At 42.7% G+C, this 23,199-nt stretch overlaps 1 protein-coding gene across 1 annotated transcript in view; it reads left to right on the top strand.

Moving 5' to 3' along the window:
• The window catches only part of LOC308315898 (fibulin-2-like), a 54,942-nt gene that overhangs the window by 6,000 nt on the left and 25,743 nt on the right, over positions 1-23,199 (top strand). Inside the window, exons 3-5 of the mRNA XM_080764153.1 lie at positions 15,737-15,851; positions 18,866-18,995; positions 22,729-22,936. Coding sequence (XP_080620279.1) covers positions 15,737-15,851; positions 18,866-18,995; positions 22,729-22,936 — 453 coding nt within the window. The remainder of the gene's footprint in view (positions 1-15,736; positions 15,852-18,865; positions 18,996-22,728; positions 22,937-23,199) is intronic.

The following is a 23,199-nucleotide window of genomic DNA, read 5'->3' as shown; positions in this document are numbered from 1 at the left end:
GTTTCGTGCCAGTAAGACCCCCAGAAGAGAAGGGTAATTATTTTCCCAAATGATTCGAAAGTTTCCAAACACTTTGAGAGACCCACTGCAGGATTAGAGTGACCACAACAAATATACAGTATGCAGCAGTTCCTTTCAAGTGCTGCCTTCTATAGTTATAACCAACATCAACCCAAGATTTCAGGTCACTTATGTAATGTAATAATATGGAGTAATCGTAAACACATTAGAGATATTAAGAACAAGAAAGCAATTCAGTGAAATATCTAAATGTACAGTATGTGAAATATGGGTCTGATGTTAATTAAGGTAAAATGACATAAATACACTTTTATTCACATTTATTTCTCGATATATTCTAATTAAATGACAGTAATTTATGGATGCGTTTCAGCGGCCTTCAGACTTGTTCTAAAACAAACACCACTGTGTGATGATGGCTCAGAGTGCAGTGATGACAGATGCTGGTTATCTCTCCATTTTAAATAATAACTATACTTTTCTTCGTTTGTCTTTCACTTCCTGTGCTCGGGCTGAATAAATCACAATCACTCCGTACAAGCTGGCTTTAGTCCAGGAAAAACAATGATTCATGGAAAGCCTGGGTTCCTTAGAAAGCACTTCTCTACCTTACTCACACTTGTGATTGCACAAAGTATGAAGTCAGTAGCTGGATGTATACAGTATTACTCTGTTACACCTAGAAACCCTATACCAGAATGATGAGATTATAATTCACCGCCCTCCCAACTTGTCCTTGTCACAGTATTTGCTCCTACACACGTCATATGTTCAGTGTAATATACTCTTAACCACTTGAACCCTACAGCAGGAGTCTACAAAGTTTTTCAGGCCAAGGATCCTTATCTGACAGAGATGAAGCAGGGACCCCCCCCCCCGCTACATACTCTTTAGAATTGTGTTGCAGATTAAACATTTTCATAGGTGGCTTCATAGACTTCATAGACACAACACTATCATCAGTGTTGTGTAAATTAATGTTTTTATTTATTTTTGTTTCGTTTTTTCATTTACATAGTATCTTGGATATGTTGGATTCATGTTCATTTGTATTTTATGATACGCCTCGGAATAAGGATGCAGTTAAAGTCTACAAATGGACCCTGGAGGCCCGGCCAGGCCCGGGTCACTCTCAGACACTGGGGGGATTTGACTGTGTGTGTACCGTACCGGCAGAACCTCATACTGTATGTGAGCATCAGCATGTTTGGTTGGAGTTGTCAGCTTCGCTCCCCTGCCAGGCATAAACCATAAACCAATCCATATCCAAGTGCTGAGATTGAAAACAGATAATGATGAGATTACACGGATGCCTGGGAGATGAATTACAACGCGTGAGAAAGTATGAGGTGGAAAAAAATAAATACAAAAATAACCCACCATGTCTGAGAGTGGGATTTGGAAGGTGGTCATAGATCAAGAGAAATTTCGGGTGGCGTTAGTGGTGTTGAATGTATTGATAAATCATATTGTCGCTCTCGGGTGGAAACCTTGTATGTCCAAAACCCTTCCTTGTTTCATTAATATTTTAAAAACATTTTTAAGTCGTGAATAGCTACTATTTCACTTGAACAGCTATTTCTACTAATTTTGTGCGACACTCTTGCATGATGAAGTAACGCATCAATTAACGGCAAAAAGTTTAAATTGGGATATGCAAGCTTTCTGCCTTACAGCGAGGATATCGTGATGATGAACGATGAGGAATACAGGCTTTCTGCTGCTAGCGAAATCAATCTGCAGAGAGTCAGGAATCAATCAAACGAGCCCCGGGAGTTCAAGTGGATGAGTTACGGATACAATAGCATAATTAATATTTCAAAAGTATTTTATAGCACAATGTAATCAGTGTGACTGCAAGTTGTATTGTGTAAGCACTAAGCTGGACCTTGTGAGCCTGCAGATGAAATTGTGATTGATGTCATTTCATCCACAGTGGATCTGATATACGGAATAAACTTGGTCAATATTGTACTAGCGTTTCTCAAAGTGGGTGCCGTGGCACGTACCCTAGGGTGACGTGGCACAAGTCCAGGGGTGTACAGTATCAATATCACTTCAGTTTAACCACTTAAACCCTCTATACTTAGTAAGGTGGACCACCAAACCTTGCCAAAAATATCTACATAAGCTCAAGAAACGCATCACGTTGAATAGGGATGCTGGGGTTAAAGTGGTTAAATGTCAAGTATGAAGTTATTTTAAATCTGTCGTAATGGAAACTACTATTCTCTCAAGTTTTACTCGTGACACAAACGGTACCTTAGGGGGAAAGATTTGCATATTTACGTAGCGTAATATAACATGTAAGGTTCTATAAAGTAACAATGTAATTCAGGGGTGCCTCGGATGAAAACGTTATATACAAGCCAGGGGTGTCCTGAGACAAAATGGTTTGAGAACCACTGGGTTAGATAACCACGTAAACATTTAGTTGACTGGGGTCCCCCAGGGCTCTATACCAAGCCGTCTTGTCTTATTTCCCTCTACACCAAATCTCTTCTGCAAAAAGATCAGCTATTTCCGCAGAATGTTCGGCCCAACCTGCTATTTAGCACACCATATGACTGTTGTTGAGACCTGTTGGGGATTTTTCTTTTCTTCTTTTCAGCACCTGGCCTCCATAGGAATGTCTAGTATGTATGTGTCTATATAAGATGTGTGTGTATGGGAGTGGACAACAGAGAGCGGTACCTGCCAGCTCCATTCCATATAGCATACTTCTAGACCAGTGGTTTTCAAACATGTTCATGTCAAGGACCCCCTAATTGATACGATTAACCACTTAAAGGTTTTATGACATCCATTTTCATTTATTTTTGTTTTTATTTTTTATTTTAGGTTTTATGACCTCAATTACACCCAAAATACCTGAACTTTGAACATTCAGTGGATTTTCTGTGGTCTGAAGTTTCCTTTGGGGTTTGGAAGCCTTTTGAGCTACAATGAAAACAGGCAAAACAGTGAAAACAGTGACATCTGCTGGCAAATCCCATTGACATATATGGGATTTGCAGGATCTTACATCACAAACTGCCGGCAAATCAGAGGCCTGTTTGAGCCAGAAAACCCCAGATCACAGAAAATCTACTGAATGTTAAAAGTTCATGTTTTTTGGGTGCAATTGAGATTAGAAAACCTAAAAAAAAATAAGAACAATTCCAAAACCTTTTTTTTAATGTCACAATCCCTTTAAACCCCAGCATCCGTATTGTGGGGATAGCTTTGGTGTTGTGAGCTTGTCGATCTGCTATTTTCAATAGGGGTCCTTGAAGGGGTTCCAGGGGGTCCCCAACAACAGTAGTTAACATAGCATCACAATCACTATAACAATTCTATCCATATATGTATGTTGGCCATCTACAAGCTCACAGCATGTCACTTCGTGCCGCACTGCAAGCTTGTCTGCTCTTTTGAAAATGTTGGGAAAAATCGAGAGGGGGATATACATATCATTTTGGGGGTCCTTGACATTGAGTGTCCTTGAGCGTGGACCTTATTGTTTGCCACTGGCACATGTTGTGAAGGAGCGATACGGTGCTTGGCCAAGGTCAATTGTAGCTACAATGTTGTATTGTGAACGCCTACTGTATGATTACACACATGACTACACACCCACGCTAGCCATGTATTGTTCCCCGCTGGGAATCAGAGCATTGTGGTATTGTTATAGCTGTAAGTTAGAACTTCATGGTAGACTTCATGGTAGAAAACCCTCACGCTGCGCGTCTTTCTGCCCCCATACAAACTTGTGGCTACAAATTAGCTGTCTCAATCTGTGCATGGAGCTGGGTGCAGTCTACTGATGCAAAGCAACTAAGCACATTTCGCCCCTGTCGGCAGAAACCACAAATTAATGCCCTACTCACACTACAGTCAATGTCACGCAAAAGTAGCAGATCTACAGTACACGCTCGAAGCGATGCGTTTTGAGCTTGCATATCTGCTACTTTTGCCACTTTTGAATTTTAATCCTGAAAAGTAATTAACAGTTTTGGACATACAGTAAGAGGTTTCCACCTGACAGAGATGATTTACTCAAGTACTACTTAATTCTGAGGTACCTTTACTTTAGTTGAGCATGTAGGCTTTTCAATACTTCAATACTTTATACTTCTACACAGCTAATCTACATCTCAAAGGCAAATATTGTACTTAATACTCCACTACAATTATTTTGGGAAAAAAAGAAAGAAAATTAGTTACTTACTAGTTATATTGTAAATTAGATTTAGAATATTATTACAAACCATACATTGATACTCAGGATATACTCATGTCTACTAAAAAATATATCACCAGCTACTGTTGAAAACAATTCAGTACACTCTAAGTACTCCATGCCAATACCTTTGTAAATAATATTATAAATAATATGTTGAATACAGGACTTTTACTCATATAGTATGAGCAAGCCTGCAGTTACTATCAGCTTGGATTCCCCATCGATGGTGTCACTGGTAGGCGGGTTTGTAAACTATCCACAGCCCTCCTCTGAGACACAGATGGGGTAGACAAAATGGTACCATATTATAATGAGCAATTATATGAAGATTGCTCAAGAAGAAGGTTGAAAATGGTCGTAAAAAAAGTACTTCTTCCCCCACTGCAGCCTGTCCAGTGGCTCCTGTCTTGTAGTCCCTGGAGTCTGCTAGGGTTCAGTGGTGAAGGTCACTTGGGCTGAGGGAAGATTTCCAGAATTGTGACATGTTTAAGTACAGGCAGGATGAGTCTCTCGCAGAAAGCCGATAAGGCCCTTGAGCAGAGCCTGTTATCAAGGCTTTTAGCAGAGCATGCCAGAGTCATTTGCACAGGAAAAGAGAGAGCATGCATTATATAAAGAACACAGCGGGTACTTCTCACCAAACATTGAAGCAAGGCCCACGGTAAACTTATTTCCTTTCAGTCGATACATATACACCCCCCTCTCGTGCGTGTTCTCTGTCTCTACAGAACACCAACCTAAAACATCCGGGACAACGCTCCACACGTCCCAGACTACTGAGGCACTACACTGTTTCTTTCCATTTGATGTATTATCTTGTGATTACCTTCCTTACTGTACTGTAAGCTGGCTCAATTTTGTCTGCTAATGCCTAAATTGTAAATTGTAGAGCAGTGGCTCTCAAACTACAAAAATATGTTGGTGGTATCTCCCTGGAACCCAAACTTGCAAAAAGGAGGCAATTTAGAGACCAGGATTACTGCATGTTTTTTGTGAGGGTACCTACCCTATAGGGGACACGGGGAGAACATGCAAACTCCACACAGAAAGGCCCTTTCGCCAACCCCAGCCTCGGGTATGGGCACTGATGACGCGGAGGAGGAAACACGCCGCCAGCACCCACATCGAACCCAGGACATTCTAGCTGTGAGCACTACCAACTGTGCCACCGTGCCCCAATTATTTTGCCCCGGTGCAGCTGCACCTAGCGGCTATGGTTAATCCGGCCCTGGTGCGTGCATGCGTGCGTGTGTGTGTCATGGAGGGCAATGGGGGATGGGGAGTATAGTCGTGTGCAGGATGGGTTGTTTAGACTGCGTGAGGCTGGCTGGCCTGGACCTGGTGTAGGATTTCTAGGGGAGCTATAGCTTGTACCTGTACTGTGTGCAGCACAATGCCCCCATCATGTGATGAATGAGACCACTGTTGTGGCCTGATTGCCAGACGGTACTTGCTGCTCCCTCATGAGCGTGCTGTGATTACCCCGGGTCTCCCACGAGGATTCTGGGAGCTCCCAATCCTCCCCAGTAATCACTGCAGCTGAGCTGAGGTTGTACACCCCCCCCCCCCCCCCCCTCTTCCTCTTCACACACCCCTCTCATCAACTCAAAGGAGGAATCAATCTAACGCAGTGCTTCTCAAACCTTTTCAAGTCAAGCACCACAAAATTGTCCGTGACGCTATCGCGGCACGGACCCCCATCTGAAAATGTTTGAATGGAAAAACCTTGTATGTCAAAAACGGTTTACTTTTCAGGAAATAGGGAAAAGAATCTGTATCATGTAGTTATTATTTTACTTACAATATTTATAAAAACCGACAGATGTATGCAATTAACCACTTTCGCGTTCCCTTAACAAAAAATAACAGATCTACAAGCATGCAGTGCAACATGTAGCACTATACTTTTGTGTGACACTGTAGTATGACGAAGTGGGGCGTTATGGATGAAAAAACAACCCCAAACCCCCCCCCCCCCCCCTGACCTTGAGAAACAGTGTATTGAAATATTTTTATAATAACGTCTGTGGGTGGAAACCTCATAATTATGTCCAAACCTGAACTCTTCTAATTCAAAAGTAGCAAAAGTAGAATTAAATAAAATATGGAGATAGCAAGTTTTTTGCCCAACAAACAGCAACTATATTTTACCAAGTCAAGGTTACAGTGAACGAACATGTGGCTCTAAGCGTATATAGAAATCATCTGGGAACCTGAGGTGAGACGGAACGACTAGTTTTTATCACCAGCACTGTCACGACATGCTGCTTTTCAGGAGAAGATATATAATTTTCCTGAGGATGAAAAGGAACGCGAATTCCGGACATGTTGCTGTTCCTACCTTCACTGAAAAATGTCAGAACAAGAGTGTTACAAGATACTAAGAGAAATGGACGTTCGTTGGGTCCATTTTAACCCTGTCAGAGTTGAATTAACACTCAGGATTTTTTGCTGGGCAGTGGGTACTGTTGCTGTGAGGATCCATTTGACAGAGGCTCCTGCTTATAATCTGGGGTGCTTCCAGGTTGCTTGAAGGAATTTCCAGGCTGCTACAGTATCTATCTATCTGGCTCCAACAACATGTGCTTACTGCTTACTGACCACCAAACGATGCACATGTCACATGTTATTTAAATATAAATAAACCCATGGGCTCCAGATTCCTGGAAACCATGCAGACACAAACACTAGCTGGAACTGGGGAGAGCTGCTAAACAGCCAGTGGTGCAAACTCAGATTATTTTGTTTTAAGTATTGAAAGGTGCCGGGAAACTCTCCCCTGTCAGGTGAAAAGAAGCAGCTTGGACACCTCATGCATAGAAGGAAGCATAAGGCCAGTCCGCTGCCCCTCCCCCCCCCCACCCCCCAGGTTGGCAGAGATAGTGTAGCACCCAGGATTACATTAGATAATTGACACTGGGTGAAAAAATGGGATGCAAAATCGTGGGATCAAAAAAGAAATACAAAAAAAGTATTGAAAAGAGCATACTCAAGTAAAGTAAACTTAATTTAGTGCTGAGTAAATGTACCTTCCGCCACTGTAAACAAGAATAGAGGGACTGCTCGTCTGTACTATTATGGACGGGTGCGTAGCGTTAGTCCAACGTCCCAATAATCCGACACGCATAAATTCCGACTAGTAGTCGGATTTATGCGGATTTATTGGAAAAATCCTTCATTAGAGATGACTTTATTGGGTAGTCGGCGACTACCCAATAAAGTCATCTCTAATGAAGGATTTTTCCAAGAGCAGCTTGAAACTTGACCTCTCAGACAACATTGTTTCATAAGGAATACGTTTCCCCATCACCTGGTCCAAAAAAATAAATGTCTGTAGATGGATTTGCCTGGGCAAGGAATTATAGAATTTCCTGCACTCTGGCGTGGTGTGCATGCAGCTTGGAATATATTAGACATAATAAAGCAACAGGAAATGGCTGCATGGTCAAATTACAGGGCTTTGGAGGGTATTTTGGTAAGGGTGTGCAGGGAAATACATTGAACCAATTTACTACATGTAGGAAAACACAGGCAATATAGGCTCACTTGATGCTGGATGCAGATTGAGGCTCTTGTAGCATATATAGCTGTAATAGGTACACGCACATGATTCTGTTTTGTTAGTGTGCGTGTGTGCGTGCGTACATAGATTGATGGTGCCTTGAGAGGTTTGCAGGTGGAATGCCAAATAAAACACTAGCAAGGTGCTGTTCTGTCTCTGCAAACATTGGCCCTTCTGCATGTACAGTATCCTTAACTACAGCCCTCGTTTAGCGGTTTCTGGATCACGGCCCACTTGAAAACCTTGAAAGCATTCGTGGCCCAACCTGACCTCTTGCTGTCATGTTGAGGGTCCATTTGGAACCCCTCCCAATTAAACCCTGAGGGTCTCGTCTGGACTCCACTTTAGAATCACTGCTGTACTGCACTGCTCAGTACGCTACAGAATTGGTTCTCAAAGTGAGTCTGGGCACCCTCGGACCAGAATCTCAAAAAAGTTCAAACTTTTTAAATCATTTTGCATTTTTTTTAAGACAAATCCTTTATTCTGGGGTTCACTGGTAGTCTGGTACGACATATTTTCAGATGGGGGTCCGTGGCCAAATACATGTAAATTTGTGGCAAATCACAGATAGCAAAACGAAACGGCTTGAGAGCCACTGGCTTAGGGCCGATTCATACTCTTGTTTCGGCGCTGTAGTGCCGAAATGATTTCGGCTCGTCAGAAGATTTCAGTAGCACCGAAGAGCCGACTTTAGGACGGTACCCGCCCCCCCGAACCTCAAATGACGTCAAATTGTAGGCTCTACAGCGCCGAACCGACTTTTATTCGGTTCTAAAATAGGAGTATGAATCGACCCTTAGGCTATACTGTACGCTACTCTGCGAGGCCGTCATGCTGGTTATTCAACCACAGGGCGGTGTAATAGAGGTTTCGGAGGTTTTTGTGTGAAACCATCAAAGGCAGAAGCGCAAGCCTGCAGGGCCCCCTTTCAAATAACTGCAAACCTCATGAGTCAAGGGTTCATGGAGGTGGCTCACATCATGTCCATCTGCTTCTGGCTTTAAATGGTAATTAGTAGGATAGCTGTCAAATACGCATGTCTTTTTGAAAGGCGATACAGCTGCTGGATGGACTGGAAATACAGTCAGTCATGGGTGATTGGAGGAGAGAGAGGCTTGCCTTGTGTTATGTCATGAGCAGCTGCTGTTTGATACAGCGGTGGTGCGTTGGAGATCGTGCAACGTATTGTGTTTCTGCAGGTACTCATGCTGAGGGTTGACTGCCAGTGCCAACCAAATAGATAGAGGGTATGCGCGTGGCTCGTGACATCATCATATCTGGACGTTATGCGGAAACTCCTACTGAGCGGTGAAAAACTACTTTCTGGCCTTGACGGCCCATACATCCAAACCACTCAATTTGCCACTCAATTTGCCACTCACTTTATGCGCATACCCGCAATTCTGTGCTTGATGCTCACAACATTACGCCTGATGCTAGGTTCTTGGTTGACCTGTTGACGTCATCTATACACTGGCTCTCTGCATTCTATGGGGTACCTTGTTTATTGTTAAGTCGCTCTGGATAGCAGCGTCTGCTTGCCTTGGTGCAATGCAGTGCAACACAACACAACCTTTTGCCAATTCAAATTTCAATTCAAATGAGAATGAAATAGGCATGAGAAATTGCCAAAGTAAAAGTGGAACAAAACAATCAAAACAAAACAATCCATCAAATTCTATATGAATGGGAATACAATTCAAGTGTAAACAGATGCTGTGTTACATTGCAACTTTGAGGGCATTTTCTGAGGCATTTTCTCTCAGAAATAGTTATACATCCATATAGCAAGGTAAGCTTGGTATAAACTTTTGAACTTTTGGTGTAAACAGTGCAGGGATACACACAATGATTTGTAGTCCAAATCATTGTGGATTGTAATCATCATGATTGTATTCCATTAGACATCCTTCTCCTGTCACAACAGCTCACAATCTTGCTGCTGTGTTTGTACAATATTATTGTACCAGACAACAGATATGGGAGTTTTTTGTCATTAGTCATGTTTTCAAACTCTCCATGTGTGATTGTAATGATTATGTAATCCTTGGGAAGTACGGTACACTATGTGTCTATAATATCTTGGTACAGTGGGCAAGTGGTTAGGGGAAGTGTAGCTCAGTTACTACCTCAGTTTGTGTGCAGTGGGTGCAAAGTCTGTCTTCTCTCCTTTCTTGATTGCAAGACTGTGTTCAATGAGTCTGTACCGGGGGGCATTCGTTAGTCCGACGTACCATTGGTCCCACATAAGTGCATGGACATTAAGAGTCGCCCTTGGCTTCCGTGTGCGGTTTGGGTTAGGGGTGGTTAGGGGTAGGGTTAGTAATGTCGGATATTGGGCCGTCAGACTAACGCTACGTATACCATCTGTACCTAGTCAATGTTCTCCTCAGTCACAGTGCTCAAGTATTCTGCCACTGTGTATTCTCTAATTAGCATTCCATTTTGCTCTGGTTTTGGGTAGATCTTTTCCAGTGTTTAAGGTAGCTTTCTTTATGTTTTCTTCTGGTGGTTGTGCTTGTGTTTGTGTGTGTGAAGTCCCAGAGCTGAGAGGAGAGAGAACTGTCTCATCTCTCTCTAGGGTTTCACTGTGAGGGCATTTTTTCTCTCTCTCTCTCTCTCTCTCTCTCTCTCTCTACCTTTGACATCAATCTAACCCTTGAACTGCGCAAACGAGTATGTATAATAAGCTATTATCTGCTATATTTCCTATAAATCAGTCACCCTTGACAGCCATGCAACACCAGACACATGTTTGAACATACAGAAATAGGGACCTTCGCCTTTCTCCACGTGTTTTTCACATTTCACAGTCTGTGAGTAGTACCTATCGTATCAACGGCGCCTGTACAGTAGCACTGCTTCAAGTCAGTGTTGCCATGTCTAGCCCAAGTGGCTTTGGACTTGTTTTTATGTAAAGTCCCCTGTAAATAATGGTAGTTGCAGGTTGCTTGTTTTTAACCCATTCAGGACGGGAACCCCCTTTGGGGTTCTTGTTGCTATCTACAGTATATAGTTTTAACCAGACGGCTTTCCATGTCAAGGACCACCCAATTATATTTGTCCAGCAGACCCCCATTTGAAAGCATTTGGTTGTGTACAAGATTTGTTTTCAAAAAGTCTACGACACGTTGTGGGCTATTTTCAAATAGCCGATATATATAGGTTTAAACTAAAGTGCTCATGTGCCTTAAAGGTGTAGGGAAACGGAAATGGTGGGCATTATTTTTATTTTGACGTTTCAGAAGGTTTCAACTTGAAACACCGCTCTGAAGTTTCTGAACCAATCAGGCGATGGGACGGTAGCTAGGGACGGTACTATGCTACAGTATACGCAGGACGCATGGTGTGTGTTTGTTTACAAGTCAGATAGTCGGCCAGCTGTACCAGTTTACTGTTATGTGGCTTATTTATACCCTATAATGTTTTCAGATACATATTTTAGCGTGATGATTAAGTTCAAAACCGAGTAATACACTGTCTGGATGTTATCTTGAATGGGAATAAAAATGGAGGATTTCTGTAATCAGTAGCAGCTGTGTTGGACAGTGTTGGACGGACGCGCAGGTATGGGGAATTAAACGGGCGAGCTTCATTTTTATTGGCTTTTATTTTATGGACTTTTGATATAAAAATACAATTTTTTTTGGCATCCATTGTTAGGTATGCTATGCTCATATGATGACCATGGATGTGGTCTAAAAGTGTGAAAAATAATAAAATAAAAAAACATATTTTTCATTTCACTACGCCTTTAATAATCGCTTCTTTTGAGCTTGTTTTCATAGACCTGGTTGCTTATGAACTTTTCGAGGCGATAGCCCCTCCTATGTCCAGCTTTTGGTGTATGTAACCCAATGTCTGAACACAAACATTAAATGCCATTGACAATGAATGGACCATTTTTAGTTTTTGTGTAAACACAAACATTGCGTAACACAAACATTGATGACGAAGGTGAGGACGCAAATTGTGATTGGCCGGAATGAGATGATGCATGATGATGTACGATTATAAGAGCGCCCCTCACTTGTTTTTGTTCCCCTTTTTGTGCCTTTATTGATAGAGATATAGTAGACTGACAGGAAATGGGGAGAAAGAGACGCTGAGTGACGCGCAGCAAAGGTCGCCAGGATCGGGAGTCGAACCGACGACGCGCTGTCATGCAGCATTAGCAGGAGGCTACGTATAGGTCGCCCGGGCCACCTGGTTGCTTATTTCCTCGGCGAAATCTGGCAACACTGCTTCCATCATGTCCACAGAGAGGGAATGAGAGACATGAGGCTCAATTAGCGGGAAGAAGCCAGGCGGCAGCCTGCTGATTTATCACACGGCGGGGCCCAGACATGTCCAGAGTCGGCCCTTTCTATCCTTCATCTAATACTTTACTCTCACAGAGGGTGATGTCACCCTCACTTTGGGCCGAGAGACAGTAGCCTGTCTGGGTCTGATATTTAGGCACATGTAATGACAGGTGTAGAAAAGAAAGGTGTTGGCAATTCAAGGTTCAAGGTTCAAGGTTCTTTATTATTTGTCTCCCGAGGAAGAGGTTTGTCTTAGACAAAGGGCCCCGCATGCAAGGAGAAGAAGTGTGTCTTAGACAAAGGGCCCGCATGCAAGGAGAAGAAGTTTGTCTTAGACAAAGGGCCCCGCATGCAAGCCTAGCCCTTATGCCCACGTCGCCGCAGAGCAGCGCCCATTATGCAGCTGATGTGTCCCGATGCTAAGACCTTCAACCATCCGCCATGCTTGGGCATGCAGTATATTGGGCATTCTGGGCAAGTTTCAGAAGTTTTTGAAAATAGCACATCTATTAAGCTCACAACGCATCATGTTGTGAGCTTGTAGACCGACTATTTTGGACTTTTTAGAAACTTTAAGCGAATCAAATTGATTCGAATTAATTTGGTATCGGAGCCACAAATCTGTAGTTTGGGCTCCCCTCCACACACACACACACATACACACACACACACATACACACGCGCGCGCACACACACACACACACACACACACACACACACACACACACACAACAACCTCGCAAGTGAGATAAATCCGCCCAGCTAATTACTGCACAGAAATGAGTTTGCTGCTTTGCCTAATTAGAAGGTCTGTGAATAGATGGGGAGGAGAGACTTGGTCACAGTGCCTGGGGGGGGGGGAATGGTTCAGATGAGACACTTCATCATTGCTTTTATGGTATAGCCAATCTCAGCGTAACTCAATCTCTTTCAGCCATCATTTTCATTTAATGCGTCCACATTTCTCAATGGAAATGGCCTTTGATTGAATTTTAACTATGTATGTCGTCTGTCGGGTGGAAACCTCATATGTCCAAAACTGTTTTTTGAAATTCAAAAGTAGCAAAAGTAGCAGATCTACAAGCTCAAACGCTACCTTTGATGCCTTTGTGTGATGCTGTAGTATGATCACGTAGGGCATGCATGCGGCAACTGGCGGCCACATGCGCCCCCCACCATCACCACCACCAGTCTACTCTACATATAGACTTAATGACAAGGATTAAAATGTCATTGTCTTTTTTTGTATGTATTTGTACGTATGTACCGGTATGTATGTATTTGTATTTAGTTCATAAAGTTAACATAACTATAAATAAATGCATTTGAAATTAAATTAAAAAAAGGTTACTTTTCACGATTCCAATAGCTGATGCGATGCGTTTTGTATGTAGCTTGTAGATCGGCTATTTTTGACATGACAGAAATATGCAACATGGCCTTCTGGAGTGAGTGTGGAGATATAGTTGCCATCTCCGTCGTCAAAGTTGCCCACCCCTGACGTAGGGCATTCATTTACCAAAGTTAGAATATGGAGATAGGAGGTTTCTTCCCAACAGCAAAGTTACATACATCCTACCATCTGGTCAGACACATGGGGCTTCATTTGAGTCAATTTCACCTGGAGAAAATGAATGGGACGTAATGTAAGCGACGAGGAATCATGATGTTCTCTGCCTTATAATAACAGCTGCATTCTCTCCGGTTCAAAGAGACTTGTTAGACTGCGGGTAGTGGCACGGATATTTATGCATCAAACAGTCACTGTGTGTGCTTTTAACTCTTCAAATCTTCTCATTTCTAAACCTATAAATTACTTGCTCTCACTCGCACTACTCTGAGCTGGTTTCCTCGGCATTGTAGTCGTGAGTCTGTCAACAGGGGCATTCAAACAGAAACTAAATCATACAGTTGAAATATTGGAAGTAAAAAAATGCCACACTGACCTCAGAAAGTCTCTTAATTTCGTCGGTGGAAGTTCTCAGAAGTCTGTTGAACTTTATCCATCTGGAGTCAGGGAGATATTTCCATTTGGCACCTGATTCTGGCTCTGCAATGCCTCCAGACACGACGCCGGGTTCAGCCAGCACTTCATTTTAATCAAGCGCCACTCTGGACAAATAGATGTATTCCAAAAGGTTTCCAATCAGCTTTTTGCTTATTCTTTTTTTCCCCCATGTCTGTCGATTTGAAGGTGCCTCCGGAAAGGCCACAACACATTTTGTGCACATTACAATACAGTTGTATTTCACCACTGAAATAAGAAGTAATGCCTGGTACGATAAATTATACAAAATACTTTAACTAATGAGCTTTTTGTTTTTAATGTGAGATTGTTTTGTTTGCTGTTTATTTTTCTTCGTGCGAATTCTGAAGTTATACGATTTGGGCTATAGTGAATTTACTTTTACTTAAGTACTGTATTTAAGTACAATTCTGAGGTATTTGTACTTTACTTGAGTGTTTCTAGTTCCCAATACTTTTACTTCTACTCCACTACATCTCGGATCCAAATATTGTACTTTTACTCCTTTGTAGATTTTGATTATTTTTTACTAAACATACATTAACCACTTATATACATTTTGGCCATTTGATTAGCAGATGTACAATAGATCAGCTTTTTTGAAATGATTTATTTTATACATTTTGAACTTGTGAAATGGGACATTCTTTTAATTTTTGGTACTCAAAGTACATTTTGATACCAATACTTTTGTACTTTTACTGAATTTTGTATATTTGACTGAATATTTCTATATTGCAGTATTGATACTTTTACTTAAGTAAAAAATGTGAGTACTTTTTCCACCCCTGCTAATGTGTGTTAAATCATGGCGACACACAGCGATATTTAACTCCAGGTTGTGACTGGGAGGACACGAGCGGTCATGAGTTCTGTCTGCTACGCTGCTTTACTGCAGAACGCACAAATTAAATCCAGAATGCACCGTCGTCTTGTTGAAGTCATGTGATAAATTAAGTAAACTAAACACATTTTTGCTCTAAATCAAGAGCTCTCCGTGGTCTGGTGGAAGAAAGAAACCAAAGTGACAACGTGTTGCTGTTTCCTCTGCTCCTCCAGGCCCTTTAGCCAGGATAAGCTTGGATCAATTCTGGCCTATATTACTGTCATATAGAGTCCAGTTGCATAGTCCTCCTTGAGTGAGCAGACCCAGCCAGCACTGCCCTTTGAGGAAAACCACAACTATTGAACAGCTATAGGCTAGGGTATCACACAACATTGACATTTAGAATTTTCAATCCTCAATGGGCCGATTCATACTCCTATTTTAGAGCCGAATAAAAGTCTGTTCGGCTCTGTAGAGCCTACAATGTGACGTCATTTGCGGTTCGGGAGTCGGCTCTTCGGTGCTATACTGAAAGTTTCTGACGAGCCGAAAAATCTTTTCGGCACTACTAAATAGGAGTATGAATCGGCCCAATGTTTTTGCGCGATTTTCACGTCTCGCAGGTCTTTCCGAAATGCTGCTAACTCTTAGATAAGTGTTTGTTTGATCTGTGTGTGTGTGTGTGTGTGTGTGTGTGTGTGTGTGTGTGTGCGCGCGTGTGTGCGCGTGTGTGCGTGTGTGTGTGTGCGTGTGTTCCTCCTATATACAGCGTCTGCAAAGGAGCTGCTGACGGCCTGCTGTGACACGGGAGAGAAATGGGCTTCGCTTAATGGGCACTGTAACAACATGGAGCTCCCCCAAGCTGACAGACGCTCCATATGCCGGTAAGACCCCTCATTAAATAAGCATTTCCATCATTCTGTACTTTGGTCATTATGCCAGCTCGCTATGCTGCGCTGAGTTATGGTTAACCCATTTTGATCTGAGATCAGATTCTAAAAATGTCTTCCACATCCTGACAGTTTTCTGAAAAAAGCTATGTTTCTATGTCAGTCGTTCTTCGATTTTTCTAAAATAGCGGTAGATCTGCTATTTTTCAATAAAGCATAACATAATGCACCAAATAAACACCAAAAGGGGCTCCCGCCCAAAATGGGTTAATTGTGAAGCTATGCATGTGTAGGGACACTGCCCCGCTTGGCTTGTGCTTTGTCAGACTTATTATCGGCAAGATTAATGTGATGAATATTTAAAAAGGTTGACTTTATGTTGGCCACAACAAGTTTATGGGTGTTTGAAAATGGCAGCTTTGATGACAATGTTTCATAAGCCTGTTGTGATGTCTGTCCATCTGTCCGTGAATTCCGTTAGCATCTGTTATGTACATAATAGAGTGTTTGGTAAAGGAAAGTGGGAAAGGAAATCAGACAAAAGAAAACTAAAAACTACATTTCTACATATTTTCACACCTGAGATAAGATATGAAGGTGTGTGAGCATAGTAGCAGAAAAAAGGAAAAAGGCCACGATGTTGTGGAGCTCACATGGAAGCAGACTTCTATGCTCCATTGGCCACGATGTTGTGGAGCTCACATGGAAGCAGACTTCTATGCTCCATTGGCCACGATGTTGTGGAGCTCACATGGAAGCAGACTTCTGTGCTCCATTGGCCACGATGTTGTGGAGCTCACATGGAAGCAGACTTCTGTGCTCCATTGGCGCTACCAGTCACGTTCTGTTTACATTTCTGACTAATAAAGTATTAAATCAATCAATCATAGAACAGACTGAGGCTCCCAACCTGGCATGGACCAGGGCCCACTTGAAAATCCTGAAAGTATTCGCCACCCACCCTTCTTCTGACCACTTTTCAGTGATTAGATGGGTGGGCCTCCTGCATTTTCAGAGTGTTTATTTGAATGATCAATCGACTGATCGTGTTCTTTCTGGCGTGGATCAATGGAACTAACATTGTAGCATACTTTAATTTACTATTTAATGATTCGGTATCAAAACACATTTTTGAACACAAAACACATGCCTGAAGAAGGGCAGTAGACTTGCTAAATAAATACATTGATTGTGCGCAGATCTGAGTGTGCGGAGCTTCCCTTTATTTATTTTTTTCCCTTTGTGGCTCCAGCACCTCTCTTTTTCAGCGGTGGTTCTTTTTCCATTTTTGTCTGAAGGAGTTAAACAAAAAATACCAGCGGATTCACGGATTCGCTGGCCAGTCACTGCATCCAACAAAGAGAGCCATCAAAAACATTCTTGAGGCTGAGTGTATGAGTGGCAGAAAGCCTCAGTAGTGGAGTAGAGCTATAGTGGCCCACTTGTCCAAGTAGCACCAGTAGGTGTAGAACTAATGTAAACAAAATTAAGTTTAAATATTACGTTTAAAATCTTAAACGGCACCACTACTGGCATCCACAGGCTGGGGATGGCTGTCACACAGTGTGTACCCAGACAGAAGCTTCAAGAGGTGGCGGCAAAATGGTGCCTACAGCAGGCGTCTCTTCCGGGTTTTTAAACAGCTGGTGGATGGAAATGACGCTCGCGGCTCGCGCGCAGCGGCAAAAAAAACGAAAAAGTTTGCCTACACGTCAAGTTGCAGCAGCGCCCAAGCGTCATTTCCATCCACCAGCTGTTTACAATTCCGGAAGATACGCCTGCTTTCTGCCGCCTCTTGATGCTACTGTCTGGGTACACTGACAGACGTGTTGTAGCAGGGTCAACACAGCTGCAAGTTAGCAAGAATGTCTATTACTAGTGCCTATTGTTAACAGTGATGCGAGAGAAATACGCAACCAGGTCTATGAAAACAGGCCCAAAAGGAGCCCAAAAGGAGCACTTTAAAGCTATATACATTGCCTAAATCCAATTATCCAATTGGATAAATAACCAATCTACAACGCTAACTCACAATGCTCACAACATTCAAGATGCTATTTTCCCGAACAATCTTGGGGAACAACAGTGAAAGATTTGAAATATTTTTGACACATTTTAACAACATAAATTTGGTAGCCTATATCATAAATGAATACTGAAACAAAACAAAAATACATCGCATGGATGCACCTGGGATGTATCCCAAGGTCATCAGGGTTTCGGGTCTCCCAACATCATACCCCTCACTCAGGTGACCCAGTCCGTCGGGGTGATCAAGTCCCAACTTACGTCCCAGTAGCTACCCTCGATCAGTCCCATTAGAGAAAAACCAGGGCCACACAATCCGTTCCTCCTGAACTACTCTGCCGGGACTGGTAGGCAATCCGTTCCTCCTATATGCATATTGTAGGTGTGCCCCCAAAATACGGTAACCTGCAAAACATTAAGATGTTGTGTGATGCTGTAGTATGATCAAGTATAGTGTTAATTTATGAACAAACACACGCACACAAAAAAAGAACATTTTAGATAAGAGGTTTCTGCCCGACAGTGACAATAAATAAGTGGCCAGATGGGTGGGCCGCAAACGTTTTGGAGATTTTCAAGTGGACCCTGATTCAGCTAGCTGGCATGATGGGTCAAGTTCAACTTCTGTTAAACTGGTAATCATCAGTCAATCATCAACAGGTCTTTGATTGAGATGTTATCCCCGCCCCTTTATTTTTTCAATTATCAGAGTTTAATATCCTTTGTGGCTTTTCTTCCCCCCTAAAATATGAAAACAAACACTTTCTCTTTCAACTTCTAATTAAACTTCAAAGGAAAACGTGAAAACATGACTCACTCACCTTTACGGCAGAGCCAACGGGCGGAACAGCTAACCTGGGTCACAGTCACAGTCCAAACACTGCTGCACTTCATTCTGTGGGCCCTGTATATCCGAGCGATACCATCGCTCCTCCTAGGTACTGATGATAACGGCATCCTGCTTGTGTTCCATGTCCCAGGACGGCCCAGACACAGTGCTGCCTGGGCTCCCTGAGAGAGACTCAGTGCTTGACGGGCATGAACGCCGCCAGACAGGGGGCGCTGTGTGACGAGGACAGCGCTGACGCATGTGGAGCTGACCCCGCCAAGGCAAGTTCCATGACACACCCCGACTGCTACAGTTCATACGCTAATGACACACAGCAACCAGCGAGGACACGGCCACATTACACACTGTAATGACACAGCAAACACATACTGTGTAGGGCCTACAAGCACCCAAGAAGCACTTGCATAAACCATTGCTTTTACGTTGCAAAATGGAAAGCGGCTGCAAAAAAAGACCAAGGCTATAGTGAGCGCAGTGTCTTACTTAATAAACAAAGGCATGATTCATCATGAGCATAGTGGAGAAAGACTGATTTAAATTACTAGAACTGATTAAGTGCTAGATTCCAGGTACGAATGGAAAACTGCACTGTTTCATCTTAATGATGCTAGACATTCACTCTGTCTTTTAATTGACTGTACTGTACTGTAACTATCTCCAGAGTCCCTATAATAACGTTTACGTATGCTATTCAATATACTTCGCAGAATATATTCTAAAACAAACCCTGTTTGCATAGTTCATGCGTACATTATGTTTTAACCCAATTCTCAACCTTTCAAGGACCCCAGATTTGATTTAATTGGTGGGGAATCCAAGCTAATCTACAGCTTTTTTCTTCCTAGATTGTTAGCATGCTGAAATGGAAGCCATTGTTCTTTCTTGCATTAATAATAATAATAATATTAATAATAAATGTAATAATAAAGTAATATATATAAAGATTTTGAAATATTGTTTGAATTTACCAACATTGAACTGTCCACAGCCCTCCTCTGAGTGAGACAAAATCTTGTAATGAGAATGACTGAGGACCAATTCTATGAAGGTTGAAAACAAGTGTTTTAAGGCATGGATTTGGAAGTCAGATATTACTACTTTTGCAGGACCTGCAGTCACCCTGCAAATGTGTTGAAAGAAGCCTGAAAAGTCTGATGCAAGGGGGAGGTGGGAGGGGGGGGTCACTTCTTTGAGCATACCAATGCTTTGATGTTAAACTTAATGGCAGAGTTGATTTCCAAATTAAACCTATTACTGTCCAAATTAGCGGATCACAATTGAATTAGCCAGCATGGTAAACGGTGCAGATGGAACCAGTGATCAGTTACAAAGGCTGGAGTAGTTCTTTGTAGCGAGGCCCGGTGCTGTGGGGGCGACCCCCCTCCCTGCCATGATCCAATTACCTTATTTAATTTAGACAAAATGCTTCGAGGCCACAGGAGGGCCAAAGGTTCCCACAGCGTTATGCAGTTTACCGTCCCGAAAGGAGATGTCTCGAGTAGTTTTACCGCGTGGCTGGGGTTTCCCAGTGGTTTTGGGGAAGTTGCTGTAGTGCTATAGTGTGTGGTAGTGATGGTGAGTGGGGATTTGTAGCATATAATTATATTATTATCGTTCATCTGTCATCTAAGCTGGGTTTAGGATGAAGTGAGACCGCTGAGAACCCACTCAATAGCATGGGGCCAACATATCGCCGCTGCCGGGCAGAAACCCCTTCTCATCCATATTTTTACTTGTTTTTTATATAAATTAGCCGCCTACGTGATCATAAGTATCAAACAGCAGATCAGTACAGTTGCTGTTTTTGAATTTGAATCTTGAAAAGTAACAGTTTTGCACATTTTTAAAAAGTTTTGAAATCTTTGATGAAATTATCACCCATGATGACATGTCCAAAAATAGGGATGCAAGGTTGAAAGTTTGTTAAGTGCAGACATTATGTATTGGCCGTTCACAATCTTGAACGACTATCTTCAGTGGCATTTTGATTATTACCGACCTGATTTAATCCCGTGTTGAGGGAAATTTGTTTTCAGCTTCACCCAGCTGATGGCTGCTCAGAGGCTCGAGAGGGAGCAGTTAGGGGTTAAGTTTCTTGCTCAGAGACACTTCAGCACATAGACATGAGCGGGCCTGTAGGTGACAGGTGAACCAATGACCTTCTGATTAACAGATGGCCTGTCTGCCCATTCAGTCTGCTCCCAGTGGTGGAACATTACTCTGAAGTAAATGTATAGCAATCCCACAATTAAATAAAATACTTGCTTGTATTGAAATTTGAATTTGTTGATGTATATTTTCAAAATATACTTTTTAAATCTAACATTAGTTCTAACAAAAGTTTTCAAATAACTGTAGTGGAGACAACGTACCTCCAAAATTGTACTTGTCATCATAGAGAACTGGACTGGAGCTACAACTGTACTTTGAACACTTTTTCAGTCTACGAGCTTGTAGATATGAGCATTTGCGCCTGTCGTAGACATGCGCAGAGCAAGTTCAGTCAGGGAACCTCAGTCAACTCAGCGCGCCGGCCGTTAATTGGGCCACCGCAGCATCAGGCTCTCATCCACATGATTCACTCAGCCAATCACACGCTCACCCCATCTCATACCGGCTACTTGAACCAGAGGTTTGCATTCCTCTGCCTTCTTGCATTCCTCTGCCTTCTTGCTTGCCCACTGCTGCTGTATCAGCGTGCCGCTGTCATACAACCTGCGCTCAATTCTGCTGCTCACCCACCTCCACCCCAGCTACCACCTGTCGTTTTGGATCTACTGTTTAGGTACGGGGGATTCAGAGTCCCTATGGTCGGGACTCGGGACTGATGCGCTTGACCTGAGTACCTAAAAAGCAGATCCAATACATCGCCAAACCATAATAAATATATTGCATTGATTATCCTATATTCAATAAATATATATATTACATCCTCCTTGAGTTGTCTGACTGAACTGGTATTTTTGGCTAATGTTACCCCCCCAGAATATGGATTCTGAGGTTCCAATTGGTTAAATACAGCACTTCGGTAATTGTATTTACTTTTCACCACTGCACACTAAGGTATACAGTACCGTACATCTCACCAGGTGTATGGCTGTCATTATGTTCCTCAGAGCAACGGGGGAGCAGCGAGCTAGACGTTGGAAGCGAGGAAAGAGTTGCTCTAATTTCAGCCTTAGCGCAGCGATCCTAATTCAAAGTAAATATTTTCTTCCTATTCGGACCGCTGCACGTGTGTGTCTTTCCCACGCAGGCAGATTTGGAAATGTTTCCCCCAAACATGCCAAACGCTCTACTGCACCGCATGATCTATCATCTCCATTAAATTATCACCCAGCGTGTGGAGAGATTTCAGTTCTCCCTGTGTGTGTGTGTGTGTGTGTGTGTGTGTGTGTGTGTGTGTGTGTGTGTGTGTGTGCGGGTGCGTGTGCGTGTGCGTGTGTGTGTGTGTGTGTGTGTGTGTGTGTGTGAGAGAGAGAGAGAGAGAGAGGTAGTTTTTCAGTTTAGTGACTTACATTTAGTTTTAGTTTTCCACGTATTGTAAGTTAAGCCTTCATTTATAGAAGCTGGAAATAGGTAGGATAAAAGAATGCAGGACATCCAATATGATTTTTTTAAGTTTGTTTTTCTTTGAGAGTTAAAGCTGCACAATGTAACGTTCCTCTTCTTTCCCCCGGATTTGAACCCGGTGTCCTACACAAAGTGCTGACATTTTCTGTCATTGAACGAATAGAGACCGCCTGCTTGCTCAGGGGATAAATTGATTTGTGTCAGATCCTGTGTCTATGGTCAGGCGAGACATGACCTTTGACACAATCTAAATGGCATCCGCAGAGAAATTCATTAATTTGGGGCGTCCTTGACTTGTAAATGGTTTAAAAGCAATTGGAAGCAAGCCCGCATAACTGAAGATGAGCCAAAACAAGCTCAAAATCACTAAAGCAGACATGGCAACACTAATGATAACAACTGTATGTGTGCCGGCTCTAGGAGTGCTGCAGGTGCTGTTCTCTGGGGCTGCAGTACCGCAGTGAGGGCCACGGCTGTGAGGCTCATCCCCACCTGGACCTCCAGTGCAGACACACGTTTCTGAGCTGCTGCCAGGGAGAGCAGTCTGAGGGAACCACCGCACGGGGGGACGGCTGGCGCACTGTGAGGGAGAAGCCCTCCCTGGACCCCACCGCCATGCCAAAGAAAGGTACGGTACTGTCCAACACGCACATAAACACCTTTTTACCAGTTTTTATGCTCTGAAGCCAGAGCGACTTACAGTGAGAAGGGTATAAACACGAGGTAATACCTCAAATGCCTAGAAATAGTAATCTATAGTAGGACCATAGGTAAACCAAGAGGCCTGTCTAATCAACACCTGATGTACACCTGTCTAATCAACATTGAAACTATGCCAGGTCAACAAATGAACACCTGTACATAACATGCTATCTAAATTAGATTTTAACC

Source organism: Protomyctophum bolini (assembly GCF_963924005.1).
Source record: "Protomyctophum bolini genome assembly, chromosome: 5".
NCBI classification, from domain to species: Eukaryota; Metazoa; Chordata; class Actinopteri; order Myctophiformes; family Myctophidae; genus Protomyctophum; species Protomyctophum bolini.
Note: the sequence above shows the minus strand (reverse complement) of the source record. Positions and strands in the feature narration are given on the sequence as shown.